Below are 19,916 nucleotides of genomic sequence, written 5' to 3'. Positions count from 1 at the left end.
CTAGCTTTGGCTTCGCTCGCAGATAAGGTGAAACGAAGTATAGCCCAACAGTTTCGATTCACCAGTCGGAGACGCGTTCCAGCCACCATGCTTTGAGCCTCTCAGTTTGCGTTGACACTGCCGCACACAGCCGGGATGCGTACCAACGACGGATGCTGCTCTTGCAGGAAGGCAGGACGCCGCTACACTACGCTGCCGTCGTGATGGAGGCCCAGAACTACTTCGACATTCTCAAGAAGGCTGGGGCAGACGACACCATCAAAGACAAGGTAAAGTAAATATGGCAGAAACGGTCTGTAATATATGAATCAACTCTGCCTGCATTATTCTAGTGACGTCTTAATGACGCCACATCATGTAACACTGTTGTCGAAGTTGCTTCGCACCTGTTATTGGTATTGCCATTTAGTTTTTCTTACTGTCATATGGCTAGGTTGCTAGAATACGTATCTGGCCATCCAAACGCTTGCACATGTCTATACCTTTTAATCGGTAGAATCAGATAGAAAGGTAGAGATTCTGGAACATTAGGCTTCACCATTTCTGTTCTCGTGCTATGCACATAAGAGAAAGGACAAATGATAATACGTTTATATGGATATCATCGGGAGACAATGCTATCCGCATCGTCTCCCCATATGACAACCAAGAAAATAACAATATTCAAATAGACCACAGATAATGCGCAGCGCTTTTTTGCAATACTTCTGATCACAGAAATATTCCCACTCGTTAAAGAACTTATAATACGAGCATAACAATTGATTAGTTTTTATACCACATCTCATGAGGTAATGTATTCGACAAAATAAGGTACAACACCCAATCTGAACTGTTGATAAGTCTGTGATTCCTACAAGCTACATTATTTTTCGATTTGGAAAAGACACCATAAAATTTGGCCTGAACGTTGAGTTTACGCCCTAGATGTCTGGACGACAACTTCTTCAGAAAACTGACAGGTCTGTCGAAGCATGGCAAGCAAATGACATTCTTATTTTACGCAAAGGACACTTGTCAATAAGTACACAGTAGCTCGCATGGATTGATCATTTGAATTTGCTTTAATTGTCTGACACTAGATTAGGCACACACCACAGGTCGAAAAATCGTCCAACCAGGCTAACTCTAAAGGTTGTATATCGCGCGCCCACCTTCCCCGCACACGCACACCTGCATGGCGTGTGCTGACGTCACATCAGTTGCCATTGTGGTGGCCTCGTGGCTGAGCGCGTACCTGCTGTGCATTTCGCATCCCAGAATTTGTTCTCCCGGCAAGAACAAGTAGAAATGATCACCATCATGGTTTGGTGACGTCACACGCGAGCCATGCATAGCCTGTGCACGCGCCCCGAAGAAACAAAATATATCATTTGTGAACCGAGGGTGTAAAATAAGCCGCGCCCAATTGCTTTTTCACTGGTCATCAATATTATATTCTGTATCGTAAGTGGGAGATCAAATAAAGCAGGGTGCAATCAACCACAATAATCTTTCGATTTTCAACTTTATTGTTTCTCTCCAATGGAGAGGGGGACGAAGAAAAAAAGCAGACAGTTGTCGTTTTACTCGGTTCTCCTCCCCACCACCATCAGGGAAAAAATAGTATGCTTGGTAATACATTATACATCAACATACAATCATAAACAAACTGGCACAGCCCATAAACCATAAAATATTCCCCAGCACGACGATGATCCTATTCAAATAAACGAAGTTAAACACTAGAGAAAGGGGGATCTCATTTTTTCTTTTTTCTGTTGAAACTTATAAAACCGATTCCACATCTCTGCATATGTTTAATACGTTTGGTAGCGAAAACTGCAGCATCTGGAGGTCATACCCTGCCCTTGATCGAGGCGTTGACCAAATATAAACACAACGGCTGGGATATATAGACGCCCTTTGTTTCATATTAACGATGAATAAAAAAAAATGAAAAAAGTTGATTTTGGCTTTCAGATTTTTGACACGTAAAAAAGTTTATAATTGAAAGTTTTTGTAATTGGCATAATACCAAGATTGTTATATAATAGTAGCGTGTGAGTATTTAATTCCGCATTGCACATAATTCGAATGATGTTTTTATGCAAAACATGTAAGCGGTGCATTAACAGTCAGCTTATGATATCTCAGTAGAAATCTAATGAACAATCAAGGACCAACCGCGAGTCTTAGAAATCCATCATACTTAACCATGCACCATCGTGGTAGGCCTGTTATTTGTAAGCTGTCATGATTGCCTAAGCAAGACAGAGCGCCAAGAACAACATAAGCAGATCAATAATAACAAAACAATAGGGAAGGATCACACTCAGTCAGTATAGAGATGTGGATAACTACTATAGTCACTGACAATTTAAGAAACGCAGGGCGTGACTTACTGTGCTCACACTTCTTGCTTCGTGATTTGTTCCTTACTGTTCTTGTCTGCTAGCGCCGTAATCTCATTGACCGCGGAGAGATAAGATGATCAGCACTCGCCACGCCCTGGATTTCTTTAGCTCTCAGTGACTCTAGAAGGTGTTGATACTTACGCAAGGATGCAACTCTGCTAGATGGGACATACGCCGGAGTTCTACGTGAAGAATCCCAAGGAGCTTACCATCCGCGACCTGCTGGAAGGCTACCAGACAACCAACGATGAGGAAAAGTCGGCCACCGCAGACGTCTGGAAAAGGCCGCCAACTCCACCTGAAGACGCAGGTGAGCTCAGGATTTTGTAATCTGTGGATTTGTGAGTGGAAGCTTAAAAGCGGCCAGTGGCTCCGAGAGCGGAAGGAGATGTTGCTTCCGCCTCGCATGCATCGAGAAACATTCTTAAGTGGACACAGCTGTGCATTAACACCTTCAATGGAAATGGAATAGTCATAAAAGATGTGGTTGATGCATTCTGAATTCATCGGGCGTTTGGTTGTGCACACTGAGGCGCAAAATGCTGCAGTTAAATTGATTAGGTGATTTCTAGTGTTTAAGAAGAATTTATATGTATATCCTGGGGGGTATAATAAAGACAGTATGCATACGACAAAAGCTGGAATTATGAAAAGTCCCATAAATACAAGAGTTTGGAATGATGGAGTTCTCACACAAAATTACTTAACAATGAAAAAATAACGACCTGCGTTCTCGTGAGCTCGTGAGTCTGAGAGACTTTCTTTTCGAGGCGTTCATTATCAAACGTCAAGAGATTTGTTTACGATATTTGATCTATAACTTCCAGAAGCCGAGGAGACGCCAGCCGTTCAAGCCCTGCCAGATGCTCCCGTTGTTTCGGAAGCGAAGTCGGTTCCAGCCTCCGTGCCTGATCAGGATAAAACAACAGACCAGAAACAAGCGCCTTCCAAAGAACCCGGAAAAGTACAAGCGCCGGTCGAAAAACCGGCGGACGCATCCGTGCACGAACTCAAACAAAAATTACCGGCACAAGTCCTACCATCCGCGCCGCCGATACAAGAGTCAGTAAAGGAAGAAATAAAAGAGAAAGTAAAGGTGCCGCTTCCAGAATCGACCAAAATGGCAGAAAAATTGCCGTCGGAAGCTCTGAAACCCGAGCCTGCTAAGGGAAAAGATCCAGAGACAACGAAAGTTTCAGTACTAGCTCCTCCTGCTCCGGCACAAGACCCAAGGCCTGTGCAAGAAAAAGAACCCCTGATCGTGCCGGTCGTGTTACCAACAAAAGCGCTCTCCAAAGGGAATCAAGTTCCTGTGCAAGAGCCTCCGTTAGTCCCCGATAAAGTGGAATCCCAAGCACTTCAATCGGCAAAACTAAGGCCAACTGCTGAAGAAGCGGCACAAGTACAAGGATCGACGCAGCTGCCAGAAAAAGTACCACAAGCGGAAGCGCATCTACCAGAAACGCCACGCGCCCATGCGCCATCCACGCGTGAGGTTCTTAAGAGTGCAGAGGTCCGACAACTAGCGCAGTCCATGCTGCGTGAGGGCAGGACCGTGGAGGAAGGCCGCTACCTAACAGACGCCGTGGGAGACGTCCTGTCCAGAGGTCTTCTAGCGGTCTCCAAGCAACGACCGGCAGACCCTGTCAACTTTCTGGTATCCTGGTTCAAGGAGCAGGTGCCTCAGAAGCCAGCACCAGTCGCCAAGGCTTTACCGGTGAGGATTGCTAAAACAACCCGCAAACTAAAAAAAAAAAAAAAAAACGAAATTGGGCAAGGAATTGGGAATCAATATGCATCAACGTATCGACAAGCATGATGTTGCGTCATGTTTGTGCATAGTGCAATTTAAACGAAACGGTTTTTATGTTAATATACTTTTACGAAAAATCCCACAAGTCATCTTGTCGATCCCACATTGCACCGCGCGTAGCGGGGAATTGTGGGTATGTTTCAGTGTGCACTCGGGCCGAGCTGTACGGTCCGTACATCCTGAAAACTGCGCGATTTCATCTCGATCGCTTAATATTATCCGTTAAAAAAACACTGAATGAACGCATGTTTAAGCCCTTACGTCTTATCATCGCTATGTCCTTGCGTTTTAAAATGACAATACGTTAAACCAACTTGAGCACCTTCTTCTACTTCACGTTTTGCACATTGGATTGCCGTAATGGGCCGAGAGGATGGCGCGGGCGCAGCGTATTTTTGCAATTGCCTACTCAGTGATACAATGTTCTTCTGTCTGCGGTGGCTACGATATATACCTAACCATTCTAAGATGTGTCGAACCTGAAAACCGAAGAGAAAATAGGAGAAATATGGAAAGTGGAACGTAGCTATGCAAGACCGCGCCCCTTCCATTGACCATCTTCCTTTTTGTCGATGAGAATCAAGCCAATTTGTGAAAAATTACAATATTAAGTAATACGGAAAGCTTTGGCAAATGTTTTTCATGTGCTCAATGCCGCTTCGTGCGCTCACTTCAAAGCATGCTTCGAGATGGCAGTATAGAAGCTTTGCACACACGCCAGTTACAGTAGCCATTGCAAAACTTCTCTGGTCTTACCGAGATACCGAGCCACTGAAGCGGGATTTGACGAACATGCACAAAGGCATATGCTGGGGAGAAGGACAAAGTAGAATCTAGAATGGCAATAACCTATCCTGTTGTGGTAATGATGAAATGAAGCAAACAAAATAAGAGAAAACAAAAAGTGAAGGTCGGTTAAGGCGGCGCCCTTGCACCAAAGTTATTCTATGGTAGAACTCAATCCGCCAAAACTTTCTGATACTGTAATAGCGTATCAGGTTCTATCAGGTTTCAATATTGCATCATACTAATAATGTATCAGGGACTGAAAGGTAGCACAATTGTTTAATACTGTAATAGCTAGTCGGGTATACTGAAAAGAAGTAGAGAGCCACCTTTTGCGTTTTTTTCTTTTAATTTCCTATTTACACCGGGAGAGTTTCCGTGAGACTCGCCGATTCTTAACACAGATTACAAGAAAATTTTGACATTTCGGTCTCCATATTATCTCCGTATGCATTTACATCACTCCAATTATTCCCTATTTATATTTTGTATTTCAGGACCCAAGTACAGTCACGAAAGAACGAAGCATTTCCTCCAGATCTAACACTAATTCCTCTTCGGCCACAAGGTAAAAGCAACACGGCTCCGTTGGGAACGTCGCCCCGTGATGTGCGCCTGGAGTTAGATATTATTTAGTTGTTATTTTATAGTTTACTCAAATGACCGTTAATTGTTTCATCGTATCTTGTAATGTTTTCAGAACGTTCAAATTGTCTCCAGGCTAGTTCAGTCTGGCGTAGGCGGTGGCGGCGTCAGAAACGTAGTGCGTGGCTTATTTTCTATGCGCTTCCTGCTTCGTGATTCGTTCTTTGCCGTTCTCATTGGTTAATGCCGCAACCTCATTGGCTGAGTAGTGATAAGGAGATGCCGGAAATTCGTCACACCCTGCTTTCTTAAGTTCTCAGTGACTATACGGCGTGCAAGTTGTTTCTCGGTTGGTTAAATTTGGTAGTAGTTTTTTTTTTTACCGGTGATGTGTCAACGTTGTTTTGGCATTGTTTTTTTGTAATTAATCACAATATTTTTACTAAAAAAAGTAAATTTAAGTTATAGGAAGGTTTTATGAGAGGCCACTCTACCTGACTTAGTGATAGCCATTCGATTAATTGAATGTGAAACAAATGCATTTACAAACATGCCACAACATAATAACACGCATCTTATTATACTATTAATGTTAGACAAATTAAACGTGGCTTCTAGCGTAGATGCCATTTTGCAGCGCTGTAGAATCCGTTTTTTTTTTATTTCTGATATCAGAACACCGTGTACCATCGCAATCTCATAAACCAATACATTTAAAAAAAGATTCTTAGACCTTCATGACTATACTTTGAAAGATATCTGCGATGTTATAAAAGCAAACTTGGAGTCACTGTTTGTTCTCAGGGTGCAGTATCGCAAAAGGTCCGTTGGTTTCTAAGGAAAGGGGATAGACCTTATGCTTGGAAGCTTGCCACCCTTCTCATTGTTCTCGAAGCGTCCACGTGTTTCGGCCGCGTGGTCAGAATAGTGGCGGACTTAGAGGGGTTGGAGGAGAGGGGGGAAAGGGGTCGAATTGTTGTATTACGTGTTTGAGACATGTACTCTCAAACCCCCCCCCCCCCCCCCCCCCCCCCGCCTCTCTGGAAACCCCTCCACCGCCTTTGAGAGTATTGCGAGAACCAACAGATGACACTCAGAAAAGGTGTGGTGCTGAACCAGCCATTCTACGGTTCCAAGATACATTTTACCTTCACAGATAACACCGTCACCACTTTTAGTTTGTACGCTTGGCTGATCCACTCCCAAAGGTTAGTTCACAATTTTGCGTATGACTATGACCGAGTGCCTTGTGATCTCTTGTGACCGCTTCCGGTGAGAGAACACAGCAAAGATCAGTGGAACACACTGGCGCCATCACCCTGGTAGCCCTGGAACTGCCATTGACAAGACAGAAAATGTGTTGCAGTATATATATTTATATCAAAGTAACGCAGCAGCTATAAGAAAATATAGACTATAACATCGGCAATAAGTATTTCGAGCCCACAATAATAATAAAAAAAAAACTAAGGAACTGAACGTAGATTGCAAGTGTTCCACAGGTTTACCCGATAGATGGCGCTAGTGTGGTCTCGTCGTGCGAGGTCACAACCGAGATCACAAATGTGTAAACCAGCTAGAACATTCTCCTTTGCAGTATGATTGTAATGTGGAATGATTTCTAATTGGCTTTAAGAACAAAAAAAAAACACTTTTGGCCAATTACAGCTCTCATTGTTTATTTTAAATTGGATTAAACCTGTTATACCGTCAGGTGGCGCAGGTAGAGAGAAACCGTTTAATTTCTTTATTTTTAGATCTCACTTAGTAATTGTAATTGTACAAAACACGTTTGGTACACACAAAAGGTACATCATGTCCCTACATTGGCACCAGCTTGTCGTTGGGACACAAGTGGCATCGAACAAAAGATCGATGGGGGTTTAGGGTGGTCTGCGAACATTGAGTGGCTCCGACTGAAACGCAAACTCCACGTAAAAATACTGATGTGCGCTTTTATTATAGAGTGGAAGAAAACTATCAAAGGAAAAAGGGAGTGTGATATTATCTACAGTTCTGTTATTAAACGGGTATTTTCTAGAGAAGTAAAATTCATGACCAAATGCTTACCACAATGAAGTGTCCCGCCAGGACCTCGCATGTCTTGCTTTGCTAGTGAGTTTCCGCACGAAGATTTTTGCTTGTGCACACACGTCTAGGGCGCGCACAGGTACAGAATCCCGCGTTGTACTCTTTCACCCAGGTCACTGGATCACTGTCACAAACATGTTATACCCTATGAGCAACAATCAATAGAGTGCCTTAGTCTTTTTGACACCCCCTATATACAAATAGTGGTGTATTGAACAGAACACAAAAACTGGTGTCTCGGCATCAACCACAGATAATTAATTCTATGGCGTAGTCACGTGTGTGTCATCGGTCTTTTGACTAGATTTGGGTCGTCTCACCTTTAGTAATAGCTTTTGTACGTTCCACGTGGTAAAATGTCTATCTGATGCTGCGGCCACGTTCGATATATTGTCAATGCAACCATATTGTCTAAGTCGTGTTAGCCGTCGTATTGGGGCCATCAGTTGGTCTGTCAGTTCATAGCCTCCTGTATATGGCAAGTGTAAATAAACCAGTTTTGTATATTAATCAACATATTTTAAACATTTCTAAGCACCTTTTGTGCAGCGCCGTACATATTTATTTCTTTATTTATTTTATTTATACATACCCCTGGGCGATAGACAGCTCAACGCACCTATTGTGCGCTGGGCTGCATACAAAGTTTGCGTTTGCAAAATTCTGAAACGAAAACACACCATGACAGCTGGTGGCGAAGGGGAAACAAATAATAGGGCATAGAGTTTTTACACAACAATTTTCTGAGCATTTCACATTGTACCTAGTACCAAAAGAATGTTTCTCCAGTAACCCAGAACACCCGATCGAAAAAAAATATAAATGCGCAAAAGCGATTTTCTTGTCTTTCGTCATATACGCTACACTTAGTGACAATAAAGGAAAGGTTAAACACATGCCTAGCAACCTACGAATTGCAGTAGAATTGATATGCTTAATCACATGAGCTTTCTGGGAGTTGCTAAATATATTGCTCATGGCTGCGAACAAAAAGTAGATAAAATCTTAAGCGTTCTCAGCGTGTCCATATATATAATTAAGGGGCTTCTCGCAGATAAGCTGTTTATTGTACCGACCTGTCCCAAGAGTTACAAGAAGTATGACCAACCTAGGCCCAAGTTGAGAGACGCTATCGTCATTACGACGAAATCATCACTTGTAAGCGTACTCTTGCCGTGTGAGGGTCCACAGGTGCTTGTCAAGTCCACAGGAGGTCGCTAGTACGACCTTTTCCCTAAGTGGACAGGACCGGGAAACGCTCTTCAATTAAAGTTACTGACACCGCACTGAATGCAAGAAACATGCGTCACGAATCATTCCGGTTTGACCCCAAGCCATAAATTTAGGAACGACAACGTTGGCGGCCTCGAAAGTCAATGAAGAGTTTTAGAAAATTATTTTCGAAGGTCCAATACTGCTCCGGCACGAACTTCAAGACATGCCTTGAAGTGGCAACGCAAGCTGCCGACACCAGTATCGTTCCACAAAAGATCGCCTGCCAAAACCCTTAAAAAAAGCAAAAAGAAGTGAAACAAAAAATACACTTTTTGATAAGTTGCTCAACCACGAAGGAGCAACGTAACGACACTCAACAAGTGTCGTTATATGAGCTGTAAGTGCTAGCTTCTGCAACTGTAACTGTTATCAAGCAAAAATCCATAACCAATGCCACTTCATACGCATTTGTTATAATGCGTATGAAGTGTTCATGCGTACGGGAACATCTTATTTTGGTTATTCATACAGATGGTGCGAGCGTTTGCAGCTCGTGTACTTACGTTCCCAGCATGCTCCTTGGTGCTCGGGTAATCTGGCCAACTGTCTGCGACAGCCTTGAAAGTTAGCGGAGCGCCTGTTATTTGGGCACGCTGTGCTTTTCAAGCGCAGCGTGTCACCTGGTCATGCCTGTGACTCGAAGCGCTTGTTGTTTATAGTATTTGTCCTGTTGTGGATCACTGGGTGTTGTCAAATGACATTTATTATTGGCGTAAAAGTGTAAAGCAGTAATCTCCCCCTGCTAATCATCACTCGATGATCGAGGCAGCTTTTGCATCTTATCGCCTAAGTATAACATGACAATGCCGTTGAATGGCCGAATAAAATAATGATTAAATCTTTCGAAATCTACAAAAGCCACCAATTATTCGCACATCAGATGTGCGAATAATTGGTGGAAAAAATGTATTCAACAAATATATATATATATATATATATATATATATATATATATATATATATATATATATATATATATATATATATATATATTTCGAAATTTCAGTTTTTTCTTATTGTTCAGACTCAATTTTTGGTTCGCTCCACGATTGGCTTTGAGGTCAAACTAAAGTGGTTCGGGCCTTTCTTGTATGTCTAAACTGGTCAGCAACTTTGGACGGCTGAGATCTGCTTTTAAGTGGTGGTGTCTCTCAAGAAAAGGTGCTAGGATTAAATAGTACGTGCCTACCAAGATACCATGAGGACCAAACCTATTTGGACAGAGCAAAGAATCCGTGCAATAACTGGTCACTTTCGTCATATGGCGTCACGACCTGCATTTTTTCGTTGTGTGCCATAGATAACAACGAAAATGGGGACGGCTGTTAATTTTATCGATGAATTCTCCTGGACCGAAAACAATACATTTTTCTTGATTTAACCTTAAGGTACATCCCTGAAAGCATGAAATGCTTAAAAACTGCTATGTTCACAAACACATGTTCTTCACTGCACAAAAATACATGAAAGTACGTTTCGAGCGGTGTGAGTTAGCCTGCTTTTCTTTTGAGTTGTAGTACTTTGTTGTGTTCTACTACGCTTGGTTGTTGTCTACTTGTGTAACATTCCAGAGGTGTCGTTCCTGCTTCTGTCAGTAGTCTAGCTTCAGAGTCCCCATTGTAAGCGTTCCCTCTACGTTGTGTCAATAAAGAAATATTTGTAGACCCGTCCAGTTCGTTGTCTGTCTTAATTTTACTACCCGGGCCATATATTTGGTACTCTGGATATGAGCCAATACGCGTAATAGCACTTTTCAGTATAAGCATGTATCCTTAGTTGCGGCTTGCATGGTTCTTTTTTTCTTCTGTTTGAGCACATCTTAGCGCAGTCTGCAACTTTTAGCGCGATAAGATGTAGGATTAGAGCACGACAAAGTAATATACTGCTAAGTTCGCACATTTTGTTTTTGTTAATATTGAACAAAATATAAGACACATCGCAGCCAGCGTTTAGCTTAGTATCCTCAGGGAAACAATGTTTGTTAGCAAAATGTTGGCTGCCCATCATCTGTTTTTATTTTTTTTCGAGCTCCTTCTCGGAGAGTTTGCTATTTGCCTGTACTGTTTCTTTAACTTGTTTTTTAAGTGTTTTTAGGCTACTCACACCTATGCACGAAACGAAAAAAACACTATCGAATTAGATTACAAAGTATTTTATCCAGACGTTTTCCGGATTTTCTGCAAGTGAAATTTCTGTATTGTATATTTGTATTTTTTGCGCAAGCACAAACCTATTAAGGGTGTTAGGTAAGACATAAAGACATGTAGGTAACATACGATAAAGTGTAAATTTAATATTTACTACTAGGATAGAGCCAGCCTGGACCTAAGAGAGAGAAACGTGAAAGTACAGTTTCTTTTCTATCTCTGTACTTTCACGTTTTCCTCTCTTAAGTTCAAGCTGGCCCTATCTTATAGTCAATGACAGGTTAAGAGTTCGGGGGACGCTCCTCACAACTCTTTCCACTTTAGTAAAGCGAAGGCTGGAGAGGAGGTTGCCTTCTCTCCTGCGTTTGTTGTGCTTAAGTGAAAAGGGGTGGGAGGAGCCTCCCTTGAACTCTTAACCTGTCACTGACTGTATAGTACCGCGCAGCAACTAGCTCAACTCAAGCCCATTAATATCTGCATTCTGCAGAGTGTCTTGTTGAGAAATTGCTTCAATCGAACTGTCCCAAAATTATAAAGTAAAAAAAAAAAACACGCTTACATCAGTCTGGGTGTAAAAATGACTGGAACAGGAATGTATCCACGGGAACAACAAAGAAATAGAGTTCAAGAATAAAAAGTGCAAACATCTTTCAAAACATCACTCGGACCGTCAATACAGGTATAAGGACAGGATAGTGACTATGAACGAAACATTTTTGAAGCGCACGTTGTGACCACGCTAATAAACGAAATTCAAAAAACTTTAGGCGCATCGGAACTATACGTATACTCCTGTCGTCCAGAGTAGAGTGAACGCGAGTGAATGGCCGCTCTAGTCACCAAGGTCTTAAGAAAAGCAGAGCATGGCTGCTCATGCTCACGCTTCATGCTTCGCGATTTGTTCTTCAGACTTTTTCTAGGTGGGTGCTGCAGTCTGATTGGCTACGAAACGATAACAAGATGCGCGAGATTCGCAACGTTGTGCGTTTCTAAGCTTGTCAGTAACTGTAAAAAGTCAACTCATGCACTGATATTGGCAATAAGTACAGGGGATGGTTAAATTGTTGAATCAGGCTCCTTATAAATGGTGGGTCATTTTGTGAAAAGGCTATAAGGACGCATGTATAGGCTTATTTGATAACATCTTGGTGAGCAAACAGATTGGGCCGGTGACGCAAAGACACAAAACAAAACTAAACAAAAGAAACACTGGTATGGTCGTCTGCAATGACTGAGAGACACGAGAATCAAGGAGTAAGGCCATGGTTGACCTCAGTCACCCTGTTTAAAAAAAAAAAAAAAAACTTTGTAAAAAAAATAAAGTACTCATGACACAGAAGCTTTTGATTGAATTATAAATGTGATAACAAAATCAATAATATTAACGGGTATCCCTTACAAAGAAACAACAACAAACTCGAGCTAATCTAACTGCAGCAGATTTTGATATTCAGCTAAATTCAGCTGAAACTCCTATAGCTCTATTGTGATGCGTCTGCGATGTTGTTATCAAAAGCATTAGAACAAAAGGAACTATAATCTTGTAATTACTATCTTGAACCTTAATCAATATCGTCTCATGGTAGCATTCCGCGCGATGTCCTCGAAGCATACTTTTGAGTCTTAGGATCAGCCAGAAATGGCTTATTTGCCACCAGAGTCACTGGCAGCTTGAGAAAGGCAGGGTGTGGCAAGTCCCGAGCATCTTATGAGCCAATGAAATTGCGGCATTAGCCGTTAAGAACGCTGAACAACCAATCACAAAGCAGAAAGCGTGAAGCCACACTGAATTTCTTAAGCTGCCAGTGACTTATAGGTCCACCATAATCACTGTAAGCATATTGCAACATGCCTTTTTTACGGTTCGCCATTGTCCAACCAACAAATTCGAGGCGAACTTGTGCAAGGTGCAACATAAAAAAAAAAAATCTGCTCTAAAGACGTCTGAAAACGTTTCGGTTCGAGTTACCATAGCCAGCCGGCAACGGCCAGGCGGCGCCAGCAGGGTGAGAGCGCACTGTTATACCCTGTCTCGCTGTTACTTGGCAAAGGGTGAACGATAAGCCCCACATTGCGTGCTGAAGGCTTCGAAACGCGTGGCGTATACGAGCGCAACGCACACATATTGGAACTTGACGCAGCGAAAAGACTGATACTTCTTCGGAGTTGAGGCGCGCTCCGGTGATACGCAGTCACGTTCCGATTGGCCCGCCAGGGCCGTAGCTTTCGCTGTGCTGGCACATTACGCGATCACGGCTTCCTGGGATATCCAGTATTTCTTGCTTCAGACACTAGGCTAAGCGGCGCCATCAGAGTAATAGCTCACATTTGAACAATGCAGCCGCCACTCTCAGGGGTACCCAATATTTCTTGCTTCAGTCGCTAGATGGCGCCAAACCAAACAGCATTGCAGGTTAGAATAGAATAGAATAGAATAGAATAGTTTATTCCAGGTTTCTTTCAAAAATACATTTTCCAGAATCGTCTCACTAAAGCACATGTGTGCTTGTGTGTGAGAACGGGCAGTCCAACTCTACAGGTCTCCCTCCCCCCCCCCCCCCCCCAAACGCATTACTACAGATAAAAAAAAAAAAAAACAAGAAGAAAACAAAAACTAAATTTCAAGAACCCGTGGGGTGTCGTACTGTGGCTCAATAATCATGAACACTTCGCGGATTGAACTTTGCACCGTGCAATCATATCCGTTACATTCATCCCGCGTAAAAAGAAGAAACACCGCATGGAGCAGTAACCAAAAACGACAAGTAACGCTCAACACGGAAAATGTCTATCCGAGCGAAAAACAAAAAATAATGAAAAATATATACATATGTAAAAAAGATACCGTAGACGTTGCTCGTGAATTCCGATAATGAAACGCAAAAGCAACAAGAAAATATTCGAAACTAAATGTTCAACAGCAAAGTCACTACACAAAAACCAACACAAGCAGCGGCCATGAATCAGTAATAAAAAAAAAAGAAAAAGAAGCGACAAAATTGTTTGACATGAGTGACAAGGCGAGATTATGAATAAAATCCAAGGGCCCACTTCCAAAATCAAATCGAACTGCTTTGACACCATTTCAATATTTCTTTTTTCACAGTACGTAACGATTGCATTTCCTGCAAATTGCCAGGAAGTTGGTTAAAGAGATTCGGGACATAATAATTTCTTGATCGTGTTCCATAATTCGTATATACTCTAGGAATATCATATTTCTCGGTCCTCCTAAGCTGTTTTTGTCTGGTTGACTTTGTCTTGTAATCGGTCGTAAAGTAGTTTGACGTGATGATTGTATAGTTCCTCAGATTACCTATCGCCAGAAGATTAAGCTTAAGATTAAGATTAACCCCCAGCTTCCCTAATACCGATCCCTGGGGTACATCGCAGGTGAGGTTGATGGTGTCACTTATACTATCCCTATAGACAGCGTGTTTCTGACCACGTGTTGCTGACAGGAACCTGTAATTTTTCGGTCGTGGTTGTAGCAGCTGTGGCAGCGAGTCGGACTTGCTGGTGCGAAAAGTGGGAAATGGGTGGGAAAGTGTTGTAGGGAAGGGTAAATCCAATTAACTCTCTCGTAAACGGTGAACTGTTGAGCAAATTGAAATGCTACAAGAGTTCCATGTGTCCCTCTAGCGGAGCTTTTTGAAGTCGGCTGACGTAAATATTTGAATTAAAATATTAAAGTAAACATAATAATAAAGCAAAACCTATGTGGTCGAAAGCCTAATCGCACAAAACAACCTTCATGGCAGGGTAGTTGTTAAAGAATTGGCCAGTTCTCTGTGAGGAAAACTATCGCTCGTCGCTTCGCGATCGAGTTCCGATTCGATCTCCATGGGCTTCAGGGATAATCAATTCGTCGTGGTTGCTAGACAAGCCCTGACGTTTTCACGCTGTAGATGCACTGAGAAGCTGACAGCCGTGTCCACCCTCCACACCATATCACGTCAGGCACACGTTTCTCCACTGCCCTCTACGACTCCCGTAGTGTGAAACATTTGACTGCGCAGAAATTACGCCGAGTGTTGTTTGATTAGCGTGCTTCTGCGTCGATTCCAGCGAAGGAAGTCTGAAGAAGGCAGGCTTTACTCAACCTTTCACCGAGGACGTAGTGGACGAGGATGCCGACCACTACAGGGATGACCACACGAAGCTCAAGGTTAGTATACCTCTGTACCACGGACAGCGTAATAAATGCAGGGCGTCCCATACTCCTAATTATAACTCCCTGGCCAACGAGATAGCAACATTACAGAACGCCGGAGAACCAAACACCAAGCAAGGGGCGTCAACAAAATAAGTCACGCCTTGTCTTTCTTAACCTGGTACGGACTCTAAGAGCAGTAGAAGTCCCAAGATGTGACAGGTCCAACTGTTACGTACGACTTTTATTCACCGTGCTCTCGTTGTGTGTATGCAAATATTTATGAAAAATGTTGCAGCTAGTAATTATTTTCTGTCAAGAAAGCCCCCCATATTGGAGAAGGAGACAGACGATGTGTTTTCCCTGCATATTTATGGTGTCGAGCCTTGCATTAAAAATCAGCATTGAAAGCAAGGTCAATTATGTTTTCACTACCGCGCGCCTACCTTACTCGACTAGAGGAAGTTACATATGCATGGCGTCTATTGACGTCCCATCACCGGACATTGGAGTGGCCTTATGCCCCTGAGTGAGTATCTTCTGCAGCCTACATTTCGCACTGTTAAAGTTTTCACCCCGCCAGAACAAGTAGGAATGACCTCCAGTATAGCGCGATAAGGTCATGTGCAAACCATATACATAAAAACGTATGATCACACAGTATGAGCGAACCGTTGTGTGAAAGTGGATCTTTGTGGACATGCTAATCCAAGCAAATGAACTAATGGAGCTTTTGGACGGATCCATCTGTGCGAAAGGTTCTACAGTGCGAAGAGTACTAGGTCAAGTATCGAAAACCTCTGGAAAACAACAGCACACGTACGAGAAAAATTATATTTAGGGTGTATACCATATATGCCTCGAACAACTAAAATGAGGTATCTATATGTCCGCGTACGAAGACCGCTGTCAAGTGCCATGCGTCTTTCCTCGATTATATTCAAAGGATAACACTCTAACTTCGACCTCCATCTTACCTTTCCAGTCACCTTCAGAGTTTTTATTCTTTGCACTGTCCAAATGTTCTATTGTGCGAACACTGACGTTATCCTATATCACATTAATGTAATCAGGGGCGACGTGCGCGTTCCGTTCACTTACCAGGACGAAGAAGGGCAGACGGTGCTGCATTTCGCGGCGTCCCACTCGCACAGCGAGGGATGCTTCTACGCTCTCATCCGCCAAGGCCACGTGCTGCTGGCCGAACGGGACGGCCGCTACCGGACGGCCCGGGACGTAGCCCGGGAGGCGAGCCAGAGGGACAACCTCCTGGACCTGGACCAGTACGTCCTGGACGCGTTCCTGGAGCGCCGCAGTGACCTCCTGAGGGCGCTGGCCCACCAGGGCTACGACCAGCTGCTCAACGCCGTGGACAAGCACGGCCGGGACGTCACCTCCATCGTCACCCAGTTCGAGATGACGGACATGCAATCACTCATGCACGAACTCGCCTACTTCTTCGTAAGTGATGCCTTGAAGCAGGAAGATACGACACAAAAGGACAAGGACACAACAGGGAGACAAACAAAGGTCGATGTTTATTTCTTTGGTGTGCTTCCCTGCTGTGCCCTCGTATTTTGTGCAGTGTTGCTTCCTACTTGTAATCCTTCTCGTGTTAAGATGGAGGCTTGAAAATCATATCAAGATGGGGGTTTCCAGACATGCTAAAATAGAGGCATGGAGGAAGGCTTCATCTTAAAAGAGAATCCTTTTACTTAATTCACTAACCGCTCAGGCCGTACGGGGACAAACCAGCCCAATTGGCACAGCCAAATTAATCTCTGGGTGTTACTTATCTGCACTTCGCTTCGCTCTTTAAACTCATAATTTTGGTTCTTCCTATTTTGGTTTGTTTCTTCTTTTTCGACTTGGTTTGTAGTTCTTCTTTTTCGGCTTGTTCACTTGCAACGTTTGCAAAAAATGATAGATCGTACTTTCATCTACCCTGTCGATAGAGGTTCACCAACTATTCTTCCGTGTAAAAGGCAGAATATTAACTTGCGTGGGAGGTTGCCCACCCCCACGCAAGTACGGGTATGCTAAGTACATAAATTTACTTGCTCTCTAGATTAAAGTGACCGCGCTCACCAGTTGGCCGGCAAAGGCTGCGCATTGGCAACGTCTCCAGTCATAGGTGTAGACTCGTGCCCGGGAGCGGGCTATGATCCTTACCGAGACGCTGTTTACGTGCCATGTAACGAGCTTCTAGTGGTGGGGTGTGAACAAAATAACGCCGACTTTACCTTCAATGACGAAATACATGGGGAATGGAACCCCAGCGTGCTTTTGTTGGCTTCAATCTCCAGTTCTGGCGAAAAGGTAACGCGCAGCACCCCCCCTCTCCCCGGAGAACTTCTCAGCCTGTGTCCCCCCCCCCGGGAAAATGGAGTCTACGCCGCTGTCTCCAGTGCACTTCGAAACAAAGCTAACTGCACTTACACAATGTTAATCGCCCAACATATTCATTGTTTCACTGAGAATCAGAACGTGATCAGCGCTGCAACTGCGACGACTGAGTAACTATTGACTGTAACCAGAAATGATCGAAGTTCATCTGGACAGACTTACACATAAAATCCGTGCGTGCATTTTATATATATATATGTATATATTTCCAAGTTTACGTATAGTATAGTTCCTAGCAGGCTTCGCTTGTTCTTGAAAGTGAGTGATTAATCCTTTCACGAACATGTGGATACGCGCCGTGTCTGTTTCAAAGCGGCAAATATCCCAATTTCTTGCAGAAAGCGCGTGACGAGCTGCATGCGTTTGTCCGGAACGGTTATCTGGAGGGCCTGCAGAACCTGATCAAGAAGGACGCTGGCCTGGTAACCGCAAAGAGTCAGCGCGGACGATGCGCGCTCCACGTGGCCGTGCTAGTCGAGAACCCGGAAATCATCGAACACCTGATCAGGGCCAAGCGAGATGCAGTCCACGTCGCCGACAATGTAACTTGCACCTCTCCAATCTCCCCCGTCCCTCCAATCACAAACAAAACGTCTGAATGTAACGTGATCGAGGTCCACTTTGTATCCCAAGACACTTCATCCAAGGCGGCTGCGTGAGCTCCGTATAAGCACTGATGACATGAAATGTCGTGATGTAGACACTCCTCGGGATGCGCGGTCTTGGGATAAAACATCTTGGAATAAAATGCCTTCGGTATGACGTGTCCAGGAAGAACTGTCCTGGGATCAACTGATCTTGCTCGTGACTGTTTAGAAGTTAACATTACGTTGGATCAATATAGTCTCACAGATTACATACTTTGCTAACTTCGTCGCACTGTCGTGGATGGCGCAAATGTCGAGGCAATTGTCCGAGTCTGATTTGCAAAGATAATGCCTTCGAGACCGAAAACAAACACGCAGTGTTTAATCGGAAATTAAATATCCTGAAGTAGCCATCAATATGGCTGCAAGTCAGTCACGCTCTGATTGGACGCACCTCGCAGATGGGACGAACACCGCTGCATTACGCCATGGCCATGCCACACGTGACCACCATCGGGCAGATTCTGGTCCAGAACGGCGCGTCGCGGACTGCGCGAGATGTCGTAAGTACGAGTCAGCGTCCCTAAATAGGCTACACTTCAAGGGAACGACATTTCTGCAACCTTGATGCTCGTTAATCATTGTTGCCAGTAACCTGAAGCTTTATCTGAAATCGTAGGAGGCGGTTCCTCGTCGTCCAGGACAGCGTTACTAGAACAAAGTCAGTTGACAAGCTTCCTAGAACGCCTGGCGCCTTTTCGTGTGGCGCTTGCGTTCGGTGGCATTCGCTACGCTATCATCCCGCCTGTAAAGCGGTATAGAACCGGTGGAACGTTGGATGCACGTTGCCTGCGGTGAAAAGTGATCATATTGTGTTTTTTTTTTTTTTTTTTTTTTTTTCTAAACATAAAGTTTGCACGAAAGTTTCCGCAAAAGAGCGTCCTTCGAAAATGTTTCCTGTCTGTGGTTGCCCCAGAGGCTTTGCCGCGGTGGTGTCGCTATAGGAACGCGATCCGCTCGTACCTGCTCGCGTGTTGGCATCAGGGAAAGACTGTTTTCGAACGACGGTCTTCCGTGGAGCTTTTCATCTGACAGATCAAAGAACGTTGGTCCAGGAATGTCAGAACAGTCGGCGGCAAAACAAAACGATAACACCTGAGCTTCCTGACGCCGTATCTAAAAATAAAAAGAAGTTAAATTTTTGAAATTTAACGGCGGCCAATTGCGTCCGCTCAGCAAGCACCAAAATGGTGGTGACTTTATGAAAATCGGAGAGAAAATTGCCGATTCTTTAAGCGTATATTAGTCAATGGCTATAGGTAAAGCACTGCAGAAAAGTATGAGATCAACAGTGGAATGCTGTATAGTCCTTAAAAACAGCTATTAAGTGCTCATTTCATAGGTAATCCTTAACATCTGCATCTATTTTTTGTGCGTGTTTGTGTGAATGAAATATAATTTGTGTACTAACCTTTGTTTTTTATATAAAGCAACAGCACCGAATAGTTTGCTTATTTTCAGTTGTTTTATGTCGAGTACCGCATCGCTCCCGAGGCATATTCTGAACTTTCTTTTATACGCCAATGGGTTTTGCGGTGCATAGAAAATCCACAAATTCCGAAAAAAAAAAAGATTGAAAAATATATAAAAACATTGTTTCTATAACTTGTCTCCTTT

General features: G+C 43.5%; 1 protein-coding gene across 1 annotated transcript in view; it reads left to right on the top strand.

Annotated features, from left to right (window-relative positions):
- The window catches only part of LOC121046138, a 66,315-nt gene that overhangs the window by 45,915 nt on the left and 484 nt on the right, over nt 1–19,916 (top strand). The window contains exons 21-28 of the mRNA XM_042294203.1: nt 168–269; nt 2,559–2,706; nt 3,224–4,113; nt 5,493–5,563; nt 15,162–15,261; nt 16,351–16,707; nt 17,991–18,194; nt 18,701–18,802. Coding sequence (XP_042150137.1) covers nt 168–269; nt 2,559–2,706; nt 3,224–4,113; nt 5,493–5,563; nt 15,162–15,261; nt 16,351–16,707; nt 17,991–18,194; nt 18,701–18,802 — 1,974 coding nt within the window. The remainder of the gene's footprint in view (nt 1–167; nt 270–2,558; nt 2,707–3,223; nt 4,114–5,492; nt 5,564–15,161; nt 15,262–16,350; nt 16,708–17,990; nt 18,195–18,700; nt 18,803–19,916) is intronic.

This window comes from Ixodes scapularis, unplaced genomic scaffold (assembly GCF_016920785.2).
Source record: "Ixodes scapularis isolate PalLabHiFi unplaced genomic scaffold, ASM1692078v2 PGA_scaffold5__190_contigs__length_132052651, whole genome shotgun sequence".
Lineage (NCBI taxonomy): Eukaryota > Metazoa > Arthropoda > Arachnida > Ixodida > Ixodidae > Ixodes > Ixodes scapularis.
Note: the sequence above shows the minus strand (reverse complement) of the source record. Positions and strands in the feature narration are given on the sequence as shown.